Genomic DNA, 24,719 nt, shown 5'->3' with positions numbered 1-24,719 from the left:
TTCTTGTGTCAAGTGTGCAGCCCCTGAAACAAAGCAGAAAATGTATATGGCAGGTTTTAAAAAGGCCTAACGACATGTAGAGAATTCCGAGCTTGTGGATCTGGTATTTTCAAATGATATTGACAAAGTTGAAAACTTCTGAAAAAACTTGTCAAATGGTACTTTTAGTTTTGGTGTAGATTTTCATGCCAAATATGTTTGTACTTTTATTATAGAAGTATTTCGGGAGCGTGTACGGCTAAGGTTTTTATAATCCCCTCTTACCTAACCCTAAACCTAAGCCTTAACTGTTAGGTAAGTGGGGAACATGGGACATAGGGAATTAGGGATGACCCCGTTACTTCTACATTGTTGTAATGCATGTTTATGAAGTGAGCGGCGTCTTCTCTTGCTGTTAGACGCTGCTGCACTGTCGGACTAACTAATGGAAGACTGGAAGAGAATTCACACTTAATTCATGGTTCACAGCTCCCAGCTCGCGCAGCAGCGCAGCAGAGAGCGGCATTAGCATTTTTAAATTAATTATTCATTATGTCGAAACAGCAGCAAATGGCAGCAGCCATGATCCCATTACCCATTGCTATTAATAAGGGCCTCTTGCCATCGTTTGGGGTTAAGATATAGGTAAAGTAGGAGGCGATCTTTAATTTAAACAGTAAATGCTCTTTCAAAACGAACTGAGGACAAAATTTAATCACGTGGAATATACCGCTTGAAAATATGTCCTTAATTGAATCCATCCTGGAAACCCTGGCTAGTGGCCAAATGTTAATTCAATTATAATATAAAATAAATAGTTCCGGTCGGAGCATTCTTCAGTGGCACCGAGACATCGAAGAGTTCTGGCATCCGAGGTTATTTGGCATCGGGCCACGATGTGGTAGAACCAAATGTTTCATCAGACGATGACGATGTGTTTGATGACACAGCCTGAAGAGGCTGCCGGTGCTGAGGAGAGAGAGGTGAGGCTGCTGTGACGGAGCGACAATGATGCTCTAAAACCTCTGTAGTCAACAGAGACCGAGAGACGGAGAGGAATGTCTAATGAGATGCAGCTGCAATCAGGGAGAATAGACCTTTCTATTATATTGTCACTGTGGGGCAGAAACCTCTTATCTCCATACTCTCCAAACTGTTTGTGTATTTTCGCAAATGTAATGCCCTACTTGATCATACTACAGTGTCACACAAAAGCATCTAAAGTAGCAGATCTGCAGGCTTGAAACTCGGTGCGAAACACACGTTTTGAGCATGTAGATCTGCTACTTTGCTGTTTGTTTGTTTTATTCCTGAGAAGTAACCGTCTTGAACATATGAGGTTTCCACCCGACAGAGACGATAGGAAGCCAGTGGTTGTCCTCTAAATTGATATGTACTAGACAGGGCCCCGTCAGGGCACCGGCCTACTCGGGAACGATGCAAGTAGGGAACGATTCAAATAGGGAACGATAGGGAACCATTATATCCGTTGTCAGAGTACCTGTCTGTCTGTCTGTCTGTCTGTCTGTCTGTCTGTCTGTCTGTCTGTCTGTCTGTCTGTCTGTCTGTCTGTCTGTCTGATTGATTGAATACTTTATTAGACAGAAATGTAAACAGCAACAGAGTACAGTCAAATACTTTATCTAAAAGGCACCCAATAGCACCCAAAAAAAAGTCCTTGTGGTCTTGTTTCCATTCGGGTGTAACGTATTAAATTCATAAACATTCATGAACAATTCATGACATGAAAGATAAACAAAATTCAATATCACCACAAAATCTAAAACACTATAAGGCCCGCCCAGCAGAATGTGGGGGAGAGCATTTGTCATTTGGGAGCCCGGAGCCCTGTTGTGGGGCAAGTGAGGGCTATAGACAGACAGACACAGATCAATCACTTTGCTAGCTTGTAAATTTGTAAACAGTGACTTTTCCATTCCATTACATACTACTTTATTGACTTTGAATACTGAATGAATCAGTTCATACTTATTATGGAGGCAACAGCCGAGCACTCGTCATTTAATCTGAAGCGATTTTTTAATTCAGTTTTATATAATCTGAGGTTTCTATTTGAATTGGGTGTATATATCGTGATTTTATTGCATCTCCAATGGCCAGCGAGGCAGCAGACTTTTGGTGGAAAGCCTAGGTTCTTGATTAATTTATTAAGTTCAGAATCAACAGTTTGAGCACCCGCCGCAGATGTAAAATAAACATAGGGCATGAAAGATTTCTGCAGATGTTTCGCTAAGGAAGCAAAGCAATTAATAGTACATGTATTGTATAATAGATCGTTCCTTCAATAAGGTAGGTAGGCTACTGCTGCAATGCTGCATCAGTTGTGAAAGTGATTATTTCCCCCCTCCCCTTAGCCTGTCTGTGTACATTTTGTGCCCATATATGGAGAGGAGGATCGGCGGTTCTGAAAAAGTGCTCGTGCAGTGGTTAACGTCTGTGGAAAATGTCTGAGGAGGGCCATGGCCAGAGCCTTTTCTGGTGGTTCTGGAATGGACAAGCGCTTTTCCGACCGACTCAACGCCGGCCACACTGAGTGCACTCCCTCTGGTCGTCTGCGATGTGGGTGGCAAAATGGAAGTCGAACGGTTCTCGAGATGCGTGGAGTATAGACTTATGTAACAGTTTGACTGCATAACCCGCGTTCCACGCTATTTAATCCATTGTCTTCCCCTGCCTAATACGCTAAACCCGCTTTTTGTTTTATGTGTCTAATTCGCCGTTTTTTAATAATTTAAAAGAAGAAAAAAAAGCGGAAAAAGCGGATTTGTCGCGGACCTGGAGACGAGGCCGGCGCGTTATGATGACGTAACCGGAGATCGACCCGTGCACTGGGGGCTGCAAGGTCTTCTGGGAAAATGGGACTATTTTCAGGGGGATTGCTCCAAAGGTAATTAAACAATCCCGGCAGCCTCGGTATACAGTATGTCATATTTTAATATAAAGCGCGGTTAAATGATAAATGAAATTCCTATTTTGTTCAATATATTTATTTTTATTAAACCTGTAGAGCGGCTAGTTTAGAATAGGCAAAGTATACTATACAGTATTAACATAGTTTGCTGGGGGACCCCCTGGAACCCTTTCAAGGACCCCTGGGGGTCCGTGGACACAGCTTTGAGAACTATTATAGTAAACCACTTACAGAACTGTACATTAATCATTTAAGGCCTATACTGTATACTTTGTCAAACAGCAAACAGCGGAAAAACAAGTTCACATACAATGTGTCGCATTGTCATTTATGCCACATGACATGCCCAAAATAGTGACTCCAGGGTTAATGTGGTTAAGGTTTCCAGGATGGATTCAATTTGTAGTGCCCCCCCCCCCCCCCCCCCCCCCCCCCCCCCAGGACAAGACAGGACAAGACTAGACGAGGACAACAAGAACTCAGTCACACTGTCAGTCCAGGCACACAAGTTGACACAACCCACAAAACCATATAATTAAGGGCATATTCCAAACCTTATCCGACATGATTAGATTTTCTCCTCAGTTCTGAGCATGCCGATTTTATACTTGTTCGCACAGTGTCTTGCAAAAATAGCTGATCTACAAGCTCACAACATTGTCAACTTGTTGATCGTCTATTTTCACAAAAAACAGATGTCTAATTATTTCTTCTTCTTTTCATTAATTTTCACTCATCACTTTAACCAATTTATCCAGATCTACAAGCTCACTGTACTGTACTGTACTGTACTGTACTGTACTGTACTGTACTGTACTGTACTGCAGGGGTTCTCAACGTTTTTGGCTGGGGACCCCCAGAAATGCTTTTGCCATGTCTCACGACCCCCGCCCCGCCCCCATCCCCACCCCCAATACAAACTGACTGCAAAAAGTGGCTGGATGGTAACCGCTGGATGGCAACCGCAAGGTTGCCAGTTCGAACCCGGGCTCCCCCAGAGTTAGTGTCGAAGTGTCCTCCAAAAATAACCTTAACTAGAAAAAGTGCCCTTCTGGGCACAGGTCTCCACCAGGAGGATAGGAGAGTGTGTGTGTGTGTGTGTGTGTGTGTGTGTGTGTGTGTGTGTGTGTGTGTGTGTGTGTGTGTGTGTGTGTGTGTGTGTGTGTGTGTGTGTGTGTGTGTGTGTGTGTGTGTGTGTGTGTGTGTGTGTGTGTGTGTGTGTGTGTGTGTGTGTGTGACGCAACTTGGCCTGTTGTAGCACCACCATGAGGCTGATTTGAAAACTGTCAAGTGGCATTTCTTCCTCAGCCTAGTAGTGGGAATAGGCATGCACAGTTTCACCGCAATCGGATGCTGCGTTGAGGAGTTGTGGCGATTTGTACAAAACGGGCTACTCCTGAAAACTTTAGAAGCCAATCGTAGCCAATCAGGATGGATAATTACGAGAAATCAAACAAATCACATGATCACATGACTATGGAGAGCATGTGTACCGATTTGCGTGAAATTTGGATAAGATCTGAAGGAGTAATATTAGAAAATGTGTTTTTACATATGTCGGTCTCCTGGTGGCGCTATAAAGAGCAGATGTGAAAAATTCCAGGCAAAGGTTTTTCCTTGACCTCTAGGGAGTGTGCATACATGGTTTTACACAGATCGGTGCAGTTATAGGTAAAAACACAAATCGGCCAGTTACAGCGCCACCATGAGGCTGAGTTGAAAATATTCAAGTGGCATTTCTTCCTCGGCCTAGTGGGAATGTGCGTGCAAAATTTCACGGAAATCACACGATGTGTTCATGATTTGCAGCATTTTGTTTGAAACGGATCACTCCTGCGAACTTTGGAAGCCAATCGTAGCCAATCAGGATGGAGTCTGAAAAATCTGAAAGACCCGTTTTGTTGAATGGCTCTAGAGAGACTGGGTACCAATTTGCGTAATGTTTGGACAAAATCTGTAGGTGTACTGTCAAAACATTTGTTTTGCACAAAGCGACCTCCTGGTGGCGCTATAACAGGCCAATGTGAAAACTTTGGAGCAGAGGTTCAGCTCTGGCATCCAGGGAGTGTGTGTGCAGAGTATGGCTGCGATCAAGCCAACGGTGCCAGAGATTAGCTGTTCACAGACGGACGGACACACGGACGGACGGACACACGGACACACGGACGGACGGACGGAGTGCAAAACATACTCTCTCCCCATGCCTTCGGCCTGGTGGAGACAATAATAGAGACAGTAAATTAATACTGAAACCAATTATAATCATTAAGGAAAGTTTATGCATGTACTATGTGTACTATGTAAACTCTTCATTTCCATTTTTCCAGCCATTCAGTTGCAAAAAAAAACAAAAACATTTGAAAATAATTTGGGGACCCCCCAAAATAATTTGGCGACCCCCTCCAAGGGGTCGTGACCCACGACTTGAGAACCCCTGCTGTACTGTACTGTACTGGTGCCCGGCTGTAGAGCACCAACGTCAGTTTTGATTGATTGATTGAAATATTTAACAGTTTGCAGAATTACAGTACATTTCAAGCACTATCTATCTATCTATCTATCTATCTATCTATCTATCTATCTATCTATCTATCTATCTATCTATCTATCTATCTATCTATCTATCTATCTATCTATCTGGTACTAGATAGATAGATAGATAGATAGATAGATAGATACTGTAGATCTTCTGGAGGTCCCTGGCACAAAACAATTTCAGATGGGGTCCGAGGGTCCTTGACATGAACACGTTTGAGAACTAACTGCTTCATGTCACTGCTCCTTTTTGCTTTCTTGAAAAGTGGAGTTCACTTTGAAAAAGGTGTTCTTTCACAAGATGACAGGCAGAGATTTACGAGGCCTCCCAGCTTTGCTGTTCCTCTGAGGACAGTTTTACGCTGAGCAGAGAGCACAGCAGAGAGCTGAGGAGTCCCCCAGGGAGGTGACCTGAGTCTTTACCGTTTCAATGTCATTGTCTGCCTGCCTGCTATGCCTGCCCGCTGCTGGTACAAAAAAATATCTATTCTCCTTTTCAACTTGGCAATGGAAGCGTGCTTAGCGCTTACTGTATGTAATGTACATTCATACAGTATATGCTGTATCTTACTGTACAATAGTATGTCATTGACTAATACAGCAACAGCATTTATTGTGTATTATTACAGTAGATCTTTGTGTCAGCCAGCCAATTGGAGACGGTCTGGGCGTGGTTTACACTCTGTGACGTGCCAACCATTCCAGTGTGATCGCAAATCATGTGGCAGTAATACCTTTTTACTCTTCTATTGACATTTGGATTGTGCCAAAGGTCATGTCTCACACCTAAACACAGGATCTGAATGTCAAGATTAAATGTATCCCCGAGCAAGCGGACTCTATTGGCTCAATGGTAAAAATGTCAGCACTTGTGCAGGATACCGAGGAAGTCAAGGCCAGTACACCCCATCATGGTCGCTGACCTCGACTATGCAGACGACATCGCCCTAATCTCGGATACAGTTGAGAAAGGAAGGGAGCTACTACTGGCAGTAGAAAAGGAGTGCAGGAAGATCGGCCTCAACTGAACAGGATCTGAAGGTTCGGAGAGCACTTGCCTGGAAAGTCTTGCACGGGATGAGGAGAGTGTGGAAATCAGATATGGGAGAAGACCTTAAGAGGCGCCTGTCATAGCTACTGTGGAGTCAGTACTGCTGTATGGGGCTGAGACATGGACCCTCACAGGCTCACAGTACAACAGGAAAAAAGCCCTGGATGGAGTCTACACAAGAATGCTACGAATGGCGCTAGGTGTCACATGGACGGACCGCATCAGAAATGTAGACCTCTATGGGGACCTAGACCTACCACAGGTCACGGACAAAGTCAGAGAGAGAAGGATGAGGCTGGCAGGGCACTGCGTCAGGCACCCAGAACTTGAGGCAAGTAAATTGACCCTATGGGAGCCAACCCATGGCAAAGCCAGGAGGGGAAATAAGCATACCACCTATGTAGACGTGCTGCGGCACGAAAGCTTGTCTGACAACACTGCAGAGCTCAAGAACCTGATGTTGGATAGGAAATTGTGGAGGGCAGCGATCCAGGAATCCCGAGTTGGTGTTGGCTAGACCTCACTCTCGCAGCAACTAACTGTGCAGGAAACCGCGTTCAAATCCGTGGTAAAATAGGAAAGTTACAGTGCAGTGTTTTTACTTTAAGTAAGTAATGTACATATACTGTATGTATAACATATTTAACCCCGACATCCAATTTTTGGTCATGTCATAGGCGGGAATAAAAATCTAAACATTTTGAAGTTTTGCTACGATGAGACAGACACAGTTTTCTGTGCTGCAGCAGTGGCTCAGGAGGAGGTAGAGCAGCCACTTGGAAATCAGACAGTCCCCGGTTCGACTCCCGGCTCCCCCTGTGTTGGTGTCGATGTGTCCTTGAGCAAGATACTGATTCCTTAACTGCTCCCGGATTGATTGGTTTTATTTTGTGATATCACACAAAAAGAGCACAATAGCACTCTCCAGCCATATAATAGCATCACGTGGATGAAAACACAATAAGAAAGTTTATAAAAACATGAAAAACATGAAACTTAAACAAAAACACAACAATACATCAGACAGTTACAGTTGTACTGTACATAAGTGCGTATTGTAGCAATACTAAGCAGGGCAAAGGGGTTGTATATATTTTTTACTAAAATAAAAATTAACCAGAAAAAAAGAAAATGAGCAGGTTGGTCCGCCATCGGTGTGTGAATGTAAGTGTGAATGTGTCGGCGAATGTGTGAATGAAATGCAAATTGTAAATAACTGTGGATAAAGGTGCTATGTTAACGCAGTATTTTATTAACAATTTAACTGCTTTGTTAGTATGAACTATAATAAGTGTCCATCCTAAATTTAGGGCCAGTAGTGATGACCCAGACCCCATCATCATGTTATTTGCAAGGATCTCTCCAAAACGGTTACACGTGTGTATAAACAGTTTCACTTTTATAGTAGAGTATCTTTTATTATCTTAAAAAAATCACACCTGTGTGAAGTAAGTGGTGCAACTGTACCGTCGGGGGGGTCCCCGCAACATCCAGACCCCCAGGTACGCGGCCCGGTTCCCGCGAGCCTTCCCGCGTCCGAAACAGAAATGACAGAGTTACCGTGTTGCAGCTTTTCGTGCTCGGACATACAGACCCAGGGACAGACATACATACATAGGTACACACATTGCTATGTAATGGAGTGGTTAGGCACCGCTCAAAAATCAATTGCATGGATTGAGTACATGTTTAACTGAAGATGCTAGACTTCATCTTGTAGCCGGCATGCTGTGATGAGCTTTGTTTATTAATTAATTATTAACGTATATTGCAGTGCGTATTGTTGTGGTGCAGTATTATAACGTTGGAAAGTGTGGAATTTGTATGAATAATAAGAGCTCAGCTGCCTCCTTTTGGGGGAGAAGTAATGAAAACGTGTTAAATCACTTATAAATTAAACAGCATACTGTATTACACACCGACCTTTGATATACTTGTCTCGTTAAAGAATACATCACAACGGGAACAGCTATGAAATATTTGCGGGTCATGGGCGTATGATGTGATTTGATATTCCTCAGTTGGCACACTGAAAAGAGAATGTAATGAGTTTAAATCCCATACATTGGACTTTGAAAATAAGTCTTTGGGTATGACTCAGAAGAATAATAAAGTACATTAATTTTCTCTAGGCCTCTGCTATAAAATATGAATTAAACATGGTAAGGTCCCCGTCATGAAAGAGTTTAATGAAGTGAGTCTGTCACCTTATTCCCATAAAAATTATAGCCAAATCAGTGATTATATTACAGACAGTTACTAATCAAACTGAAGAAATACAAGAAACCACTTGTATTTCTACCGATATATATAGTTTAGTAATGATGAATAGAGAGAATAGCTGTCACCACAATGTGTTGCGATGTGATGAGCTGCTATTTTCACATGCCCAAATCATTGGTTCTCAACGTTGGATGCCAGAGACCACGATGGGTCCCAATGGAAGCTTATGTGTGCATTTGGTTCCACTAGACCTGTACGTGCCCATTGGCCACCGGCCTACTTGGGAACGATGCAACGTGGGAACCTAATAGTACCCGTTGTCATAACACCCGTTTTAGCTACTGTATCTGTCTGTGTCCCTTTTGTGCTCATACTGTATATGGAGATCTCTGTAGTATGCAATACCCGTTGTCATAGCACCCATTCTAACTGTCTGTCTGTGTCCCACATGGAGATCTCTGTATCTGTCTGTCTGCCTGTGAAACTGAAAAGTGGACTGGTTAAGTAATCAAGTGGCAGGTGTGGGGTTGCCATGGCAATCAATTGGCTGAGGCAGAGGCTGGAAATTGCACAGGTGAGGGGACTTTGGCTCATTAGGTCCACTGGCAGAGCCTGACCAGAGCCTTTTGTGGTATTTCTGGACAACGGTGTAAGCCACCAACTCAAGGCCGGGCACTGCACTCTTGAACGTTTGTGTCAAGTCAGACAGACAGACAGACAGACAGACAGACAGACGTGGTCTTTACACAAGAACGGTGTTCATAGAAAACGGCAAAATAAAGTATCGTTTGCTGGTGTCCCTTTAGACGTGAGCGGTGTTTTCAGGAGGTGAAAACGCAACAAAGTGAAACCACCTTTCAGAGTGGAAATCTTTGAGAACGCCGTTTTATCCCTTCTCCGTGTAAACAGGCAAAACGGTGAATCCGCAAAACTTATGACATCATGGCTCACATTGGCTCACATACCGGTATGTTTATTACATGAATGCAGAGCCATATATGATATAATGGAGTTCCTGAACAAGCCTCCCTCCTCGCCTACAAAGCGCTGCTCATCAGCGATGGTGAATGTAAAACCATGATGTAAATAAAAAGCCTTGTGATAGGCGGCAGCCGCGGCACCAGTGTTTATGTAGCCTAATGTATTATAAAATATATAACCATCCCGTGGCGCGCTCTGCCTGCACACTCAGGGCTGCCTGTCAGCCAGAAAGCAGGCAGCGAGCGACGGCCACAACCACGTTGTGTTCTGGAATCATTCAAAACCCCAATAGGGTTGTGTGAAGGGGTTCTTCTTCTTGTACGTGGGTGACTGGTCTATTTGGCAGCCCATTACCGCCACCTAGCGACATTATAGCGCTTTCATAAAGTGTGCGTCTCGTGTAAAGGGTCAATAAAAATTGAGAACGCAACAGGACTTTGCCGTTTTATCTGGAGATGGTCGCCGTGTAAAAGAGGCCAGAGATGTGGCGCATTTAGTTGTTTCTACAGTATCTTTTTCTTTCCCCTTCTGCTCTCTATCTTCTGCTTCTCTATCCTCTCGGACAAACTCGTGAAAAACTTTCTTCACACCTATAAACCTGTGACTGATTGTGATTTCCTGTTTTTCAGGAGACATGCATCTCTGCCCATCGAAGTCACCCCCCCGGAGAACCCTGGGAGCCTGGTGTCTGCCGCAGCCTGCAGGAGAGGCTTTCCCTGCCGCAAGTGGAAGTCCGCCTCCTTTGGGTACAGTAAGACGTTCTCACCATTTTACACGCACTCGTACACATGTACAGTAGCAGTAGTGGCTCAGAGCCTCTGCCAGTGCCTGGTGACCAAAAGCCTAATATCTCTCCTGGCCATGGCCCATTAGGCTAGTGGTTAAGATGTTGGAATTCCATGCAGGGCCGGGTTCGAATCCCAGGAGTTATACGCACTCACCCATGTCCCATGGCAGGACAATGGTGTTTGATCTTGTCTTGCACTTGCTTTGATTTTTCTAAAACACTTGACTTGTTGGACAGCTGGACTGCACAGCAATATCGTGTGTGTGTGTGTGTGTGTGTGTGTGTGTGTGTGTGTGTGTGTGTGTGTGTGTGTGTGTGTGTGTGTGTGTGTGTGTGTGTGTGTGTGTGTGTGTGTGTGTGTGTGTGTGTGTGTGTGTGTGTGTGTGTGTGTGTGTGTGTGTGTGTGTGTGTGTGTGTGTGTGTGTGTGTGTGTGTGTGTGTGTGTGTGTGTCTCTCTCTCTCTCTCTCTCTTTCTCTTTCTCTTTCTCTTTCTCTCTCTCTCTCTCTCTCTCTCTCTCTCTCTCTCTCTCTCTCTCTCTCTCTCTCTCTCTCTCTCTCTCTCTCTTCGTCGTATCGCTCTGAGGTTTTATTGCCCAGGAGTTCATTTGTGACTTGTTGTTGTTTTTCTGGTGCTCAGTGATGAACATCCACGGCCCACAATGTACCTGGAGCTTATTATTACATCTGCAAATCATAACTTTTGTTTTGTGAATATAAAAGTTATGTTATCCATCTGTGTGTTAGGGGTCCATCACTGATTCTCAAATGTTTTAATTTCAAAGAAATAAAAAGTTGGCAATATTGACTACCAGAATTAATACCAGTCTGTCCAGTCACTGCCATAATGTTATTGTACTGTCAGGACCTGTGCCTTATTCAAGGGGGAAAATACCTTGGGTCTTGAACCGGAAATTAGCGAACTATTTTTGGTGTGAATTCTGTAATCGCGACCAGCGACGCTTTTCTTATGAGCCGTGAACATCGAAGTTGGCCGGTAGTATAGAGCGATTTCTTTCTGAATTAATAGAAAATTCAAAAATATATCCTTGGCACACTGGGCTTTCATGAAAAACACAGAAAACACATCCTTGGCGGGTTGTGAATTAAAGGTATATTCAGTGATTTCACTTAATTCAAATATCACTTATTTTTTTGTTTGGTTGTGATAATCCTCCCTACTATAGAGTGTGCTAACCATATAAGGAGTTCCTCCCTGTCCCTAGTTAACCCCTGGGGGTCAAAAAACCGTAGGTTTCGTTTTTGGCTAGGTGGCCCAGCCTTCATCCAATCAGGATAGAGAGGGGCCTTCCGCCAATCATGATCGAGCGGGGGCGGGCCTTGGTGTGTGTGCTGTTGGCCTGTCGCATGTCCCCCCACTGTAGTGCGTACATGTGCACATCTTGTTACCGGGGTGGACCGGGGTTTTTTCCAAATCACCCAAATCACTGGATGCTCCTTTAAGCCACAGACTGATCCCCATAACTCTTGAGTGTTCCATTTGTATACTCCCAGAGTTACAGACCATTTGTAAGGGTCCATTTGTATACTCCCAGAGTTACAGACCATTTGTAAGGGTCCATTTGTATACCCCCAGAGTTACAGACCATTTGTAAGGGTCCATTTGTATACTCCCAGAGTTATAGACCTATTAGACCATTTGTAAGGGTCCATTTGTTTCCCAGCTATCGGTCATTTTGGAGGAACCAGTGACCACCTCCTCGGACCCCTCGTTGTGTATTTGTTCTATGAGATATTTAAGACCTTGTGGTCGGGTAGGACCGACCACTGCTCGACCACTGCTCGACGAGTGGTATTGCGTGAAGCTCAAAGCGCAATATATCCTCTGCCTGGTATTCGTCGACTACCATTTTTCACTGACGAAAACTACATAAAAACTAAGCCATGATGACTAAAACTAAGACTAAATATACTATTGATTTTGTCAACAAATAAAAAGTAGACTAAAATGTTATGAAGGGACTAGTGGTCAAGATCTACAAGCTCACAACGCGTCGCACTGCGACGTGTTGTGAGCTTGTAGCTATTCAAGAGTAGTGACTCTAAAATAGAAATTAGCTGCCAAAAACAACATTGCTGCCTAATTAACACCTTTTCTGTACTTGCTCAGCACAGTAGAAATTTTGGCACTAGTGCTAGGGGACGGGACCCTGGTTCAAATCTCTCAGACTCAGGTAGTTAACACTTTGACTCCTGAGCACGAGTTACATGTGTTCATTGACTGTAGAACACTTTCCCTCCCGTTCGCGAGTTACACAAGTTATGTTTTCACTGTTTAATCCGTGTTTTGAATACGTTTTAAGTAATACAGGCTTTCCACAGGACAGAGTGTTTTGATGACTGGCATCGCGCGCGTTCCTTCTCCGCTCTGTTGAACACTACGACAAGCGATTACACTGTTTTAAAGTGGATTTTCAGGACAAGCAACTCGGCGCAGTGGCTCTTCAAAGGTTAGTGAAAGCACGGCAGAGAGATCTTGAAAACGATTGTTTAATCACGGCATTAAAACAATATAAAGAAAAAGTTACGGAACGCAGTGCTGGCGCCCTGTTGAGATGAAGCTGCCATTGTGCTGGAGCTGTAGGCTACTCTACTGTTGTACGATGCGGGACACTTTCTTACTACTAAGTACAAATCCGGCTATAAGCATATTATCTTCACCACAAAAATAAATATAGTCAGCTTCAAACAGGGAACATACTGTACCACAATTAACCACTTAAATCGTAAGCCTTTTAGTGCACCGAAGTCTGACATTACTGCTGCTAGAGGGCGCTATGCCCCTGGCTCACAGATTATTTTCCCCATAGAAATTCTTAGAATGTGTCATATAAGAAGTGTGTTCTAAAAATAAACACAGACATTTTACTCATTACGGATATGAAGCATCAACTTTTTCTCCAAACACAGACGTCAAATGTAACAATATCATGAACAACACATATACCTGTCACTGGGGTGATTTGTTTATTTTTGACACAATCTTAAGATTTATCTATGCGGAATTTCTATGGGGAAAATAAAATCTGTGACCCTAGGGTAGAGGGAGTGACGACAGGACTTCTGCACTCTAGAGTATATATATTTAGTTGACTGCTCAGGGCTCAATACTAGCTACCTTTTTCTACTCCAAATCTGCTGAAAACTGTTGATCTACATACAGTGCAACCTCACCCATGTGAGCTTGTATAGATCAGCTATTTCCACTGTGTGTTTCACCTCAGAATTCGGTTCATGTGGTTAAAAGAAATAGCCGTGCTTGCCTCGGATGTTTCCGTAAGGTTTGTCTGGGTAACATTTCAGTCGGAGCGGAATGGCGTTCAGTGGTCTCCCCCAGTGAGGATTGGATTCTCCAGCACATGTAGGAGCTAATGGGCTGGATGGATGGTTCCACTGGGAGCCACGGGGGGATTGATTGAAGGCTAATATTGTTTTCCTGTGCTGCTCTGCGACCGCAGGGTGTTGTTGTTTATGCTCAGTCATCTCGGATGCATTATCATAATAATCAACCCTAATTACCAATCAGCCGACAACACCGCACTTCGGCATACCCTCGACAAATCTGACAAAGTTGAGACAATTACGTGTTTATTTTCAGTCGACTGCAAAAAAAATTCAATTGCCTCTCGGGTGTTTTTTTTTCCTCTTTTTTTTTGCTCTCTCCAAAATCTTTTACTATGCTTATTTGAATTGCAAATTATTTTGTATAAAAGGAACACTTCAAATTATGGATATTGTTAAGTTTGCATTTTGCCCTTATCCTCATTACAGTATGTTGCTTTTGGCAAAGTCTGCATTGTGCTGCTTAGAAGAAGGCAACTTCTGATTGTATGGAACACATTTTGAATGCATTGCCCCGAGAATATGTGCACGCGTGCACACACACACACACACACACACACACACACACACACACACACACACACACACACACACACACACACACACACACACACACACACACAGTGGTGAATGCTTTGCTGTCTGTCTGTCTCTCTCTCTCTGTCTCTTTCGATCATAATCCTGCATACTCTGAATTTTCATTGTGTTCCTTGGAATGGATGGTAGATGAGTTAGACGGGGAGACAAACACTGATTTTATGAGACTTTACTGGAGCTTCTGTTTGGTTTCTCCTGCACATAATATCAGAGGAAAGTGCAACTATCCACATCGTATGGGTAATAATTCTCCTCTGACACGCCACTGTTGTGTAGGGCTAGCACCCAGTGGGGGGGGGGGGGGAGGTGGTGTGTGTGTGTGTGTGGGGGGGGGGGGGGGGGGGGGGGGGGGGGGGGGGGGGGCATATTAGAGCGGGAGGGAGGAAAGAGCATATTAATATGCCATTTGTGAGTTGCTGTGTCATGTCTTCCAGTATGCTGTGTCATGACATTTGTTCTAGAGATGATTTGCGTAAGCCCATTGACAGAATTACAGTGCAATGTGTAACCGTGAACCAGCTCATATATAACTTTTCTGAGTTATTGCTGTCCTTTGAGGTTACTCTTGCTGTCATAAATAATGTATCGTTAACAATTAGTCGATTCGGTTTTTCAGCCCTGCTAGTGAAGGGACCCTAAGGATGATTATGTCCGCCTGTCCGTCCGTCTGTACGACCAGCGCTGCGGTGCTGACTAAGCTGTATATATTGGCTGCTGTTGGGCAGAAACCTTGTCTCTCCATAACTGTTAAAGGGGAATACCACTCATTTTCAACATTTTGCTATGTCATATTATACCTTATAGCTGTTGTAAAAAAATGTCCCTAGTAGGTTGCCTAGAACTGGAGGTCTGAAAAAAATCATTAACATGGTGAAGTACATCTTGATGATGTCATTAAGATGTACTTCACCATGTTAATGATTTTTTAACACAACAGCTCTAGGGTAATGACATAGTGAAATGTTGAAAATGAGTGGAATTCCCCTTTAAGTCTTTTACCGCCGAGATCGCCTTTTGACACCTCCTGGTCCAAATATCCTCTGCGCAGAGATCGCCTTTTGACGCCTATTTTAATATAAATTGATTACAACTGTGTTCTCTACCCACTCATAACACTCCGGTTCGGGTGCAATACAAAAAAAACGGAAATGAAAACTCTGCTGGCTTACGCTGTCTATGGGAATGCAGTTTTTGGGTAAAACAAGCTTGATTGATTTGCGCCTCTTTTCTCTAAACGATATGATCAAAATGTATGTTTTGGGTGAATTAAATAACATTCGCGGGACCTGTTACGTGACTCACAAATTCTCGTGCCAGTTGCCATGCGGTCCCCCGCGCCCACCCGCCTCCCCGTTCTCGACAGGATGACAGCGCGATGGGGGCGGTGGTGGCTCAGGGGTAGAGTTTCCGGATGGTAACCACAAGGTCGCCAGTTCGAACCCGGGCTCCCCCAGAGTTAGTGTCGAAGTGTCCTTGAGCAAGACACTGAACCCCTAATTGCTCCTGATGTGCTGGTTGGTACCTTGCATGGTTTCCGCTGCCATCAGTGTATGAATGTGTGTGTGAATGGGTGAATGTAATGCACAATCTATGTAAAGCGCCTTGGATAAAGGCGCTATATAAATGCACCATTTACCATTTACCATTTAGAGAGAAGAAAGTGAATCTGCAGCATGGCAGGCAATGCTGAAGCGACACAACAATTGCTAAATAATATAGATATAGGTCCAGTGCTGGTTGATGTGTTTGTAAAGCGTTAAACTATTAGTATTTATTATAGAGCGCTGAAGTCCTGATGTCACTCGCTCATCCCCTGGTTCACAGTAGTTTTTCTCTATGGAGAATAACATGGGGTCATCAAGAATTGTGGTCCAAAAATGAACAAACTGTCTCGGCGATATTGTTGGGGAGGTGTATCTCTGTATCGTTTACATAGTCAGTCATTCATATTGTTGGGGAGGTGTCTCTGTATTGTTTACATAGTCAGTCATTCATATTGTTGGGGAGGTCTCTGTATCGTATACATAGTCAGTCATTCATATTGTTGGGGAGGTGTCTCTGTATCGTTTACATAGTCAGTCATTCATATTGTTGGGGAGGTGTCTGTATCGTATACATAGTCAGTCATTCATATTGTTGGGGAGGTGTCTGTATCGTTTACATAGTTAGTCATTCATATTGTTGGGGAGGTGTCTGTATCGTATACATAGTTAGTAATTTATATTGTTGGGGAGGTGTCTGTATCGTTTACATAGTCAGTCATTCATATTGTTGGGGAGGTGTCTGTATCGTTTACATAGTTAGTCATTCATATTGTTGGGGAGGTGTCTGTATTGTTTACGTAGTCAGTCATTCATATTGTTGGGGAGGTGTCTCTGTATTGTTTACTTTACATAGTCAGTCATTCATATTGTTGGGGAGGTGTCTGTATCGTTTACATAGTTAGTCATTCATATTGTTGGGGAGGTGTCTCTGTATTGTTTACATAGTCAGTCATTCATATTGTTGGGGAGGTCTCTGTATCGTATACATAGTCAGTCATTCATATTGTTGGGAGGTGTCTCTGTATCGTTTACATAGTCAGTCATTCATATTGTTGGGGAGGTGTCTCTGTATCGTTTAGTCAGTCATTCATATTGTTGGGGAGGTGTCTCTGTATCGTTTAGTCAGTCATGCATACTGTTGGGGAGGTCTCTGTATCGTATACATAGTCAGTCATTCATATTGTTGGGGAGGTGTCTGTATCGTATACATAGTCAGTCATTCATACTGTTGGGGAGGTCTCTGTATCGTATACATAGTCAGTCATTCATATTGTTGGGGAGGTGTCTCTGTATCGTTTAGTCAGTCATGCATACTGTTGGGGAGGTCTCTGTATCGTATACATAGTCAGTCATTCATATTGTTGGGGAGGTGTCTGTATCGTTTACATAGTCAGTCATTCATATTGTTGGGGAGGTGTCTGTATCGTTTACATAGTCAGTCATTCATATTGTTGGGGAGGTGTCTGTATCGTTTACATAGTCAGTCATTCATATTTGATACAGTCTGGCGCGTGGTCACGGCCAGAGGAGCGGGGAAGCCGGTGGGCGTGGGGGAGCCCACACAACTAGCACGAGAATTAGTGAGTCGCACCTGTTACATAGCGAATATTCGCTTCCTGCCTCTCGGAGTTAAACGTATTTCCGAATAAGATGGTCCTCCATAGAAAATGACTGACTGGTGGTCCTGGAGTACACAATTCTTTTTTAATTTATACTTAAAGTGTAGCATATAACAAAATATTGTCTATCGCTATTTTGGAAAAGGACTTGCAAATAAAAAACTAACCTATAATAAAAAATCCAAAACTATTTAACCTTAACCTTGCTTAACTGCCCTAGTAGTAGTAATAAAAATAAAAATGTGGTTTTGTGGTGATGTCTTTGATTCAAACCACTTTAATCCGGTCAGTGTGTATAAAAGTATCATGGCGGGTGATGTCATTCTTTAGAACTTTCAATAATTGCAGCAGACCGGGAAGAAACGGGTTAACGAGGTGCTTTGGAAGTTGAAAGGCCGGTTGTTGCCGGAGGTCACGCACGTCAGCCTTGTTTATCTTTAGCAGAATCCTCATATCTCCTCGTTTGAACTTTTTACGTTTTTTCGTACAGTAAAAAAAATAGCAGACCTACAAGCTCGTAGCGCGCCACTCGGTGGCGCGCTATGAGCTTGTAGATCTGCTATTTTTCAATAGCTAAAGCATAACATAATGCTAACACCAAAAGGGGTTCCCGCCCAAAATGGGTTAAAATAGTTTTTCAAATGATAATAAAAAACGGAACAGTGTTTTGGACATACAAGGTTTGTCAACGCGACAGCAACGCTATGCTCCTGACATATCAATTCCACATCAGAGCCTCCAGGTGAGACACTCGATAGTGGAGCAGACAGTGCTGCTGTGATGAAAGCTGAACGAATGTCAAGGTGCTTCTCGTTGCTGTGTCGGGTGGAAACCTTGTATGTCCCAAACTAACTGTTTGTCTAACAGTGTCGTCTAACCTCAATGGGTAGTCATGGCATCAGCTGCAAACAAATCAAACAGCTCCATATATGGGCACTACAGTATGCCAATATAATGACATCTGGGATCTCCATACATGGGCATAAAAGGGACATGGACTAACGGATACAGAGATCTCCATATATGGGCACAAAAGGGACACAGACGGACGGGTACTCTAGCAAAGCGCCGACACTGACTCAGATATTATTGGTTGTATCAGCAGCACGGCGTATAGGTGTGAGGGCAACACAGCGGCCCGAAAGTTAAACCCTATACAAACTTAGCCACTTTTACTTTCATGGGGCATTTACGGGCATTTGAAATATGGAGATACACGTTCTCTGCCCCGACAGCGACGTGTAAGTGCAATTTGAGTTTGATGTGTCTGCGAGGACGTCCAATCAACTGGAAGACCTGTACACAGAGCACTGAGCAGCTGCTAGATATGCCAGCAGCACAAACACACCCGAAGGGAGTAACTGTTACTGCAGTTCATCTATCTTTTTATCTGTTTCTTTACCCGCTTACTCTCTCTCTCTGTCTCTCTGTCTCTCTCTGTCTGTCTCTCTCTCTCTCTCTCTCTCTGTCTCTCTGTCTCTCTCTGTCTGTCTCTCTCTCTCTCTCTCTCTCTCTCTCTCTCTCTCTCTTTCTCTCTCTCTCTCTTTCTCTCTCTGTCTTTGTCTGTCTCTCTCTCTCTCTCTCTCTCTCTCTCTCTCTCTCTCTCTCTCTCTCTCTCTCTCTCTCTCTCTCTCTCTCTCTTCTTCCATTGTCTGTGCATCTCTGTCTCGCTCTGTCAAACTCTCTCGGGCATGCTGCTTCTCCACCTGGGCTTATACATTATCGTCATCCTCTCTCACTTTTACAGAGCAATAAAATGCAAGCAGAAAACACGCCTTAGCGACTTTATTGCTCTACAAGAGAGAGGCTTGTGTGTGTCTGATTTGGCTGTGTTTCTGTGACTGTTCCCATTGTTATGTACACAGTAAAACTCCCCAGTGTTATTAATTTATACATTTGTACAATTGTACCCAAACCAAATGGATGCTTAAAAACATACTATGTAACTTTGTTACAGTGTTGTGTGCTTTATAATGGATCTGATTGTCTTATCACTATAGTCATAGTGATTCTGCTGCTAATGGTAGATCTTTAACCCATTAAAACCAGGAATTTGTGTCATTTTAGATTTTAGTGGCTATTCACAAATACCATGTATGCAATTGTACATTTACTATCTTGCATTTTTGAAAATCTTGAAATTGAATAATTTAGCATTTCTTTTAACACCTTGATTGCTTTAAATTGATTGATCAAACGATAAGCCCTGCTTAATACGACATCCCCGCTATTTGTTTTATGGGTCTAAATCGCCGTATTTTAATAATTACAAAGAAAGTCCGTCTTTGCCGCGGGGCTTCTAGGGCTTCTGGGAAATTGAGTCCAATGCAAGTGAACGGGGGTTTTGTCTGACTACAACCGCCTTGCACCACCCGCCATATTGCCGTAGCAAGATGGCGGGTGGTGTGATGGAAGTCAACACACGGGGGAACCTATCTTCTACTTCAGCGTATGATCTAAAGGTAATAAAACAATATCGGCAGCGTGGAATATTTGATTAAAATGCGGGTAAATCGTATTATGGAGTCAAAATGAACAGGAACCTTCTCTTCTTGAGGTCAGTGGCACAAAACATTTTCAGAATGCGCGGTCCGCAGCATATATTGTCCTTGGCACGAAAGAGTTTGAGAAGTACTGGTTTAGAAGGCATTATGTAGAAGTTGAACATAAAGCAGCGTAATTGATGTCGGCGGTACAGTACATATCTGCATGCTCATGGGTCTTACCGATATTAATGGTGCTCACTGTGCACCACCAAAGCAGTTCAGAGTTATAGCCTAATTATCAGACAAGGAGCAGACAAACGGATAGTCTGCCCCTAAAGGAGTCTGGGCCTCTGCACCGAGAAGAGAAATGTTTTCTGTGATGCACTGTTAGGACCAGACCAGCGGTAATTTAAAAAGCTTCAATCCGTAACTACCCTACCTGGGATTTGAACCAGGCACGACATGCCTAGTTTCTTCCACTCATGTCAAGATGAAATAAAACTGTGCTATTGTCGCTGTCGGGCAGAAATACATATTTTAACTTTTTGTGTTGTATTATTTTATTTATGTAAATGAATGCCCTACTTGATCATAGTACAGCGTCACACAAACACATAGCAGATCCACAAGCTCGAAACTTGACGTGACGCGACCAGGAGAAGAGTACCTCAATTCACCATGCATTGTTGTACTCTAATATAATTTTGATGAGAAATATTTTTTTATGGAATGTATTATATCGGGTAAAATATACCCACCGTTAGTGATGGTTTGACAATTTTCAACGTCAGTGTTCTAGGGTTGTTCTAAGTAAAACATGCGAGTACTTCTGCTTATCAGCATGTAATGTAAATATAACTATGAGCTGCAGAGGCTGCAAAGTGCAAAGCGACCTGAGCGACAGTATGTGTCACAGTGTCAGTGTCCTTGACTTTGTTCATCACATATTGTAGGCTGGTGGGTGTGTATTTGAGAGAGGTGGTGACAGGATATTACTAGCGTCTCCCAAGATTTGCTTTGGCTAGCTTTGTCTTGGCTTTGGCTGGCTCGTACATGTGTAGTAATTGTCTGGGAGGAAAAGGGCAGTCAATGGCTCTCACGATCATGACATTTGAGTTGACAAGTAACTGTTCTAAAACATCATCAGTGAGATCAATGACTGTGTGTGTGGTGTGTGTGTGTGTGTGTGTGTGTGTGTGTGTGTGTGTGTGTGTGTGTGTGTGTGTGTGTGTGTGTGTGTGTGTGTGTGTGTGTGTGTGTGTGTGTGTGTGTGTGTGTGTGTGTGTGTGTGTGTGTGTGTGTGTGTGTGTGTGTGTGTGTGTGTGTGTGTGTGTGTGTGTGCTGCTGCTGCTGCTGCTGCTGCTGCTGTACCACCTAAATAACTCATTTTTAGCGGTTAGGACATCATCAGTGCTGTCCAACGATTAAATGTTTTAATTGTGATTAATCACATGATTTATCTATTTAATCGCACGATTGATCGCAATTAAGTCATCAGTTTTCATCGGTTCACAATGTAGCTTAGAGGGATATTTTATAGTATTTTATACCCTGTGCCTTACTCTGCGGTTTTTGCAGGTGCTTAAGGTATAGTTATTGTAGTCAGATCGCTGCCATGTTTCTCTCAGCGTACGACAGTGTCACTCGTGACAGAAATAGCTGAGCTACAATCTCAGAACACATCCGTGGACCGTGGCGCATTGTGAGCTTGTAGATCGGCTGTTCTTGGCAAGCGACACAGTCGTATGATTTTGTCTTAAAACGTCAAGAATATTATGGTCTGATCTAGGCTTGAAGAGTTAAAGTAATTCTATGAGAGTTTAAAAACATCAAGCGTCACAATAGTCCAGACAGGCACGGTAGTCAAGTTGGATCCCACGGTCACGCACCATCCAATCTCATTACGATGCAAGAAGCACTGATCTACAGTAACACATACACCCTAAATCCTAATGGTTCCATCTAGGTGGTCCTTTGAAGCAGAATGCCCCCTCACTCTGCTTCTCTACACGCTCAGCTGAGCTCACCGGCACCTCCACTGCAGGAGAAAACGGATAACTCCATCCACTTCCCCAACCTCCTGCTGTAGTACCATTTAGGTCTTCACTATATGTCATGTTAATTGTGTGGATTCTCGTGGATTGCATCATGTTTAATATCTGTGGATCTTTAAGTTATTATGCCCCATAAAGCGGTCAGATGTTATTTTCAGGTTTGTGTAATAACTGTATCTTTAGGCTCTGCTTCGGGCATGTTTTGTGATCTCATTGTCTTATGTCATGCTTGCACAGATTAATCGTGTGTGTGTGTGTGTGTGTGTGTGTGTGTGTGTGTGTGTGTGTGTGTGTGTGTGTGTGTGTGTGTGTGTGTGTGTGTGTGTGTGTGTGTGTGTGTGTGTGTGTGTGTGTGTGTGTGTGTGTGTGTGTGTGTGTGTGTGTGTGTGTGTGTTGCTGTACTACCTAAATAACTCATTTTTAGGGGTTAGGGCATTGTAAAAAATAATAAAAAGGTAAAAAAGGGAAGCGATTCCGTCCTGATTCCCCCCCCCCCCCCCCCCCCTGAGGGTCAAGTTCAAACTACACCCATGATTAATCTATAGTATCACAGGAGCAGAGCTGCGCCGCTACATCCGATGCAATACCGTTGCAATAAAGGGTTTATCTCAACGGAAGTGTCTGACTGACTTACAAGTAGGCAAATATGTATCATTGCAGACTTTCCATTTGAGGGTTTTTCTTTTTTCTCTGCTATGTGTAGTAGACACATGACTGCAATAGGCTATGTAAATGTACATGTTCCATGTTACCTTTGATAAGCTGCCTGCAACCTTTTGCATAGCCTAAGGTGTAACCTTTACATTCAGAGTTAACACCGAGTATGTCACTGTGCAGGAATGCACTCACCCCCCTAATAAAATCAGCTTTGCCCTTTGATTGTAAAATATGCCTTCTACAACAGGGCAACATACCTTGTTCCCCTTTAAAGCCCAAACTGCACCAATGCAACTAGTCGCAACTCCTTGCAACAAAACAGTAAATTGCACCAGTGCAACTCCTTGCAACATTGCAGATAATGGTTGCAAGTAGTTGCATGTCGCATGGCACATACTGTATTTATTTTTTTCTAAAATGTTTTATCCCACAATTTTTGTAACCCATTTTTTCACCCAGTGTCAATTATCTAATGTAATCCTGGGCGCTACACTTCCTCTGCCAACCTGGGGGGGCAGCGGACTGACCTCATGCTTCCTTCTATGCATGAGGAGTCCAAGCTGTATACATACTGTATTTATATGTGTATATATGTATGTATATATTATATATTATATATATATATAATCAATTGCAGATGGAACTACAAATAAAGGGTGCTCTTCTGAGTACAGATCCCAACCAGGTCAGTTTGCTACAAAAGGCTGTTACGACCTGTTATAAAACCACAATGAGGCAGATTTTAAATATTTGGGGTGGCGGTTGATTGTTGGATGATTCCATTTGTATTCTCTCATAGTTAAATGAAAACTGAGGAATTCACAAGGTAGATCGTGGTCCCTGAGATGAGAATTGTATCAAATGGGCGTCCCGTGATGTGATGCATTTCAAACTAACTGGGAGTCCTTGAAATTAAAAAATGGTTGAGAATCATTCAAAGAATATCTATTTCCTCTGAGAATTATTTGAAAGCCTTAACAAGATGCTACTGGTGACAGATGAGTCAGCGTGTGTGTGTGTGTGTGTGTGTGTGTGTGTGTGTGTGTGTGTGTGTGTGTGTGTGTGTGTGTGTGTGTGTGTGTGTGTGTGTGTGTGTGTGTGTGTGTGTGTGTGTGTGTGTGTGTGTGTGTGTGTGTGTGTGTGTGTGTGTGTGTGTGTGTGTGTGTGTGTGTGTGTGTGTGTGTGTGTGTGTGTGTGCAGCTGCTTGTACATCAGATTTACTCCCCGCGCAAGAGCTCATTAAGTCTGGCAGCGCGCTGGGTGGTCCTTGAATTTAGAGAGGGTCTCGACTCCACAGAGGGAGGAAGACGATCATCAACGTGATGAAGATGAATGCTCGGCTCACTGTTTTTCTGCTGACTTCTTCAACAGTCACTGTGACCAAGAATACTCTGACCAAGTATAGTCTACTTACTCTCCATTATTTTCTTAGCGATCATTCTACTCCTGTATATCACCTACTTTTTCGATTAATCGGATAATCAATGCATTTCTTATATCGTCTGAATTTTATATAATTTGTTGCACGTATCGTGCAATGACTGAAATCAAGCCCTTAACAGTCATGATTTAGATTTTCAATCTTTTTATTAGCTATTAATTCAAATTATTTCTTACATTTGATGGACTTTTATCTATATTTTAAAACATTTTCCCAGGGACCACCTGAATGCCTATTATGCCATGGACCACTAGTAGTCCGTGGACGATCCGTTGAGTGGTATGTATAGACATGGGATGCATTGCATAGCTAGCAAGTGTTACGAAAGCACTAGTAATCTTAGCCCATATCCCATGCCAATGAACACAACAGTGGTCCACAGGTTGATTCTTAGTCAGGGTGGTGGTCCCTGGTTCACAATCAGTTGAAAACCCCTGCACCAGAGTATCCAAAGTTTCACATTATACAAGCTC

General features: G+C 43.2%; 1 protein-coding gene across 2 annotated transcripts in view; it reads left to right on the top strand.

Annotated features, from left to right (window-relative positions):
* Positions 1 to 24,719, top strand: part of iqsec1a (IQ motif and Sec7 domain ArfGEF 1a) — a gene marked incomplete at its 5' end in the record, with an annotated part of 216,824 nt that overhangs the window by 68,190 nt on the left and 123,915 nt on the right. For both annotated transcript variants that reach the window (XM_079495490.1, XM_079495493.1), the window contains one exon: positions 10,331 to 10,447. In XM_079495490.1, coding sequence (XP_079351616.1) covers positions 10,331 to 10,447 — 117 coding nt within the window. The remainder of the gene's footprint in view (positions 1 to 10,330; positions 10,448 to 24,719) is intronic.

This window comes from Electrona antarctica (genome assembly GCF_951216825.1).
Source record: "Electrona antarctica genome assembly, chromosome: 2".
NCBI lineage: Eukaryota > Metazoa > Chordata > Actinopteri > Myctophiformes > Myctophidae > Electrona > Electrona antarctica.
Note: the sequence above shows the minus strand (reverse complement) of the source record. Positions and strands in the feature narration are given on the sequence as shown.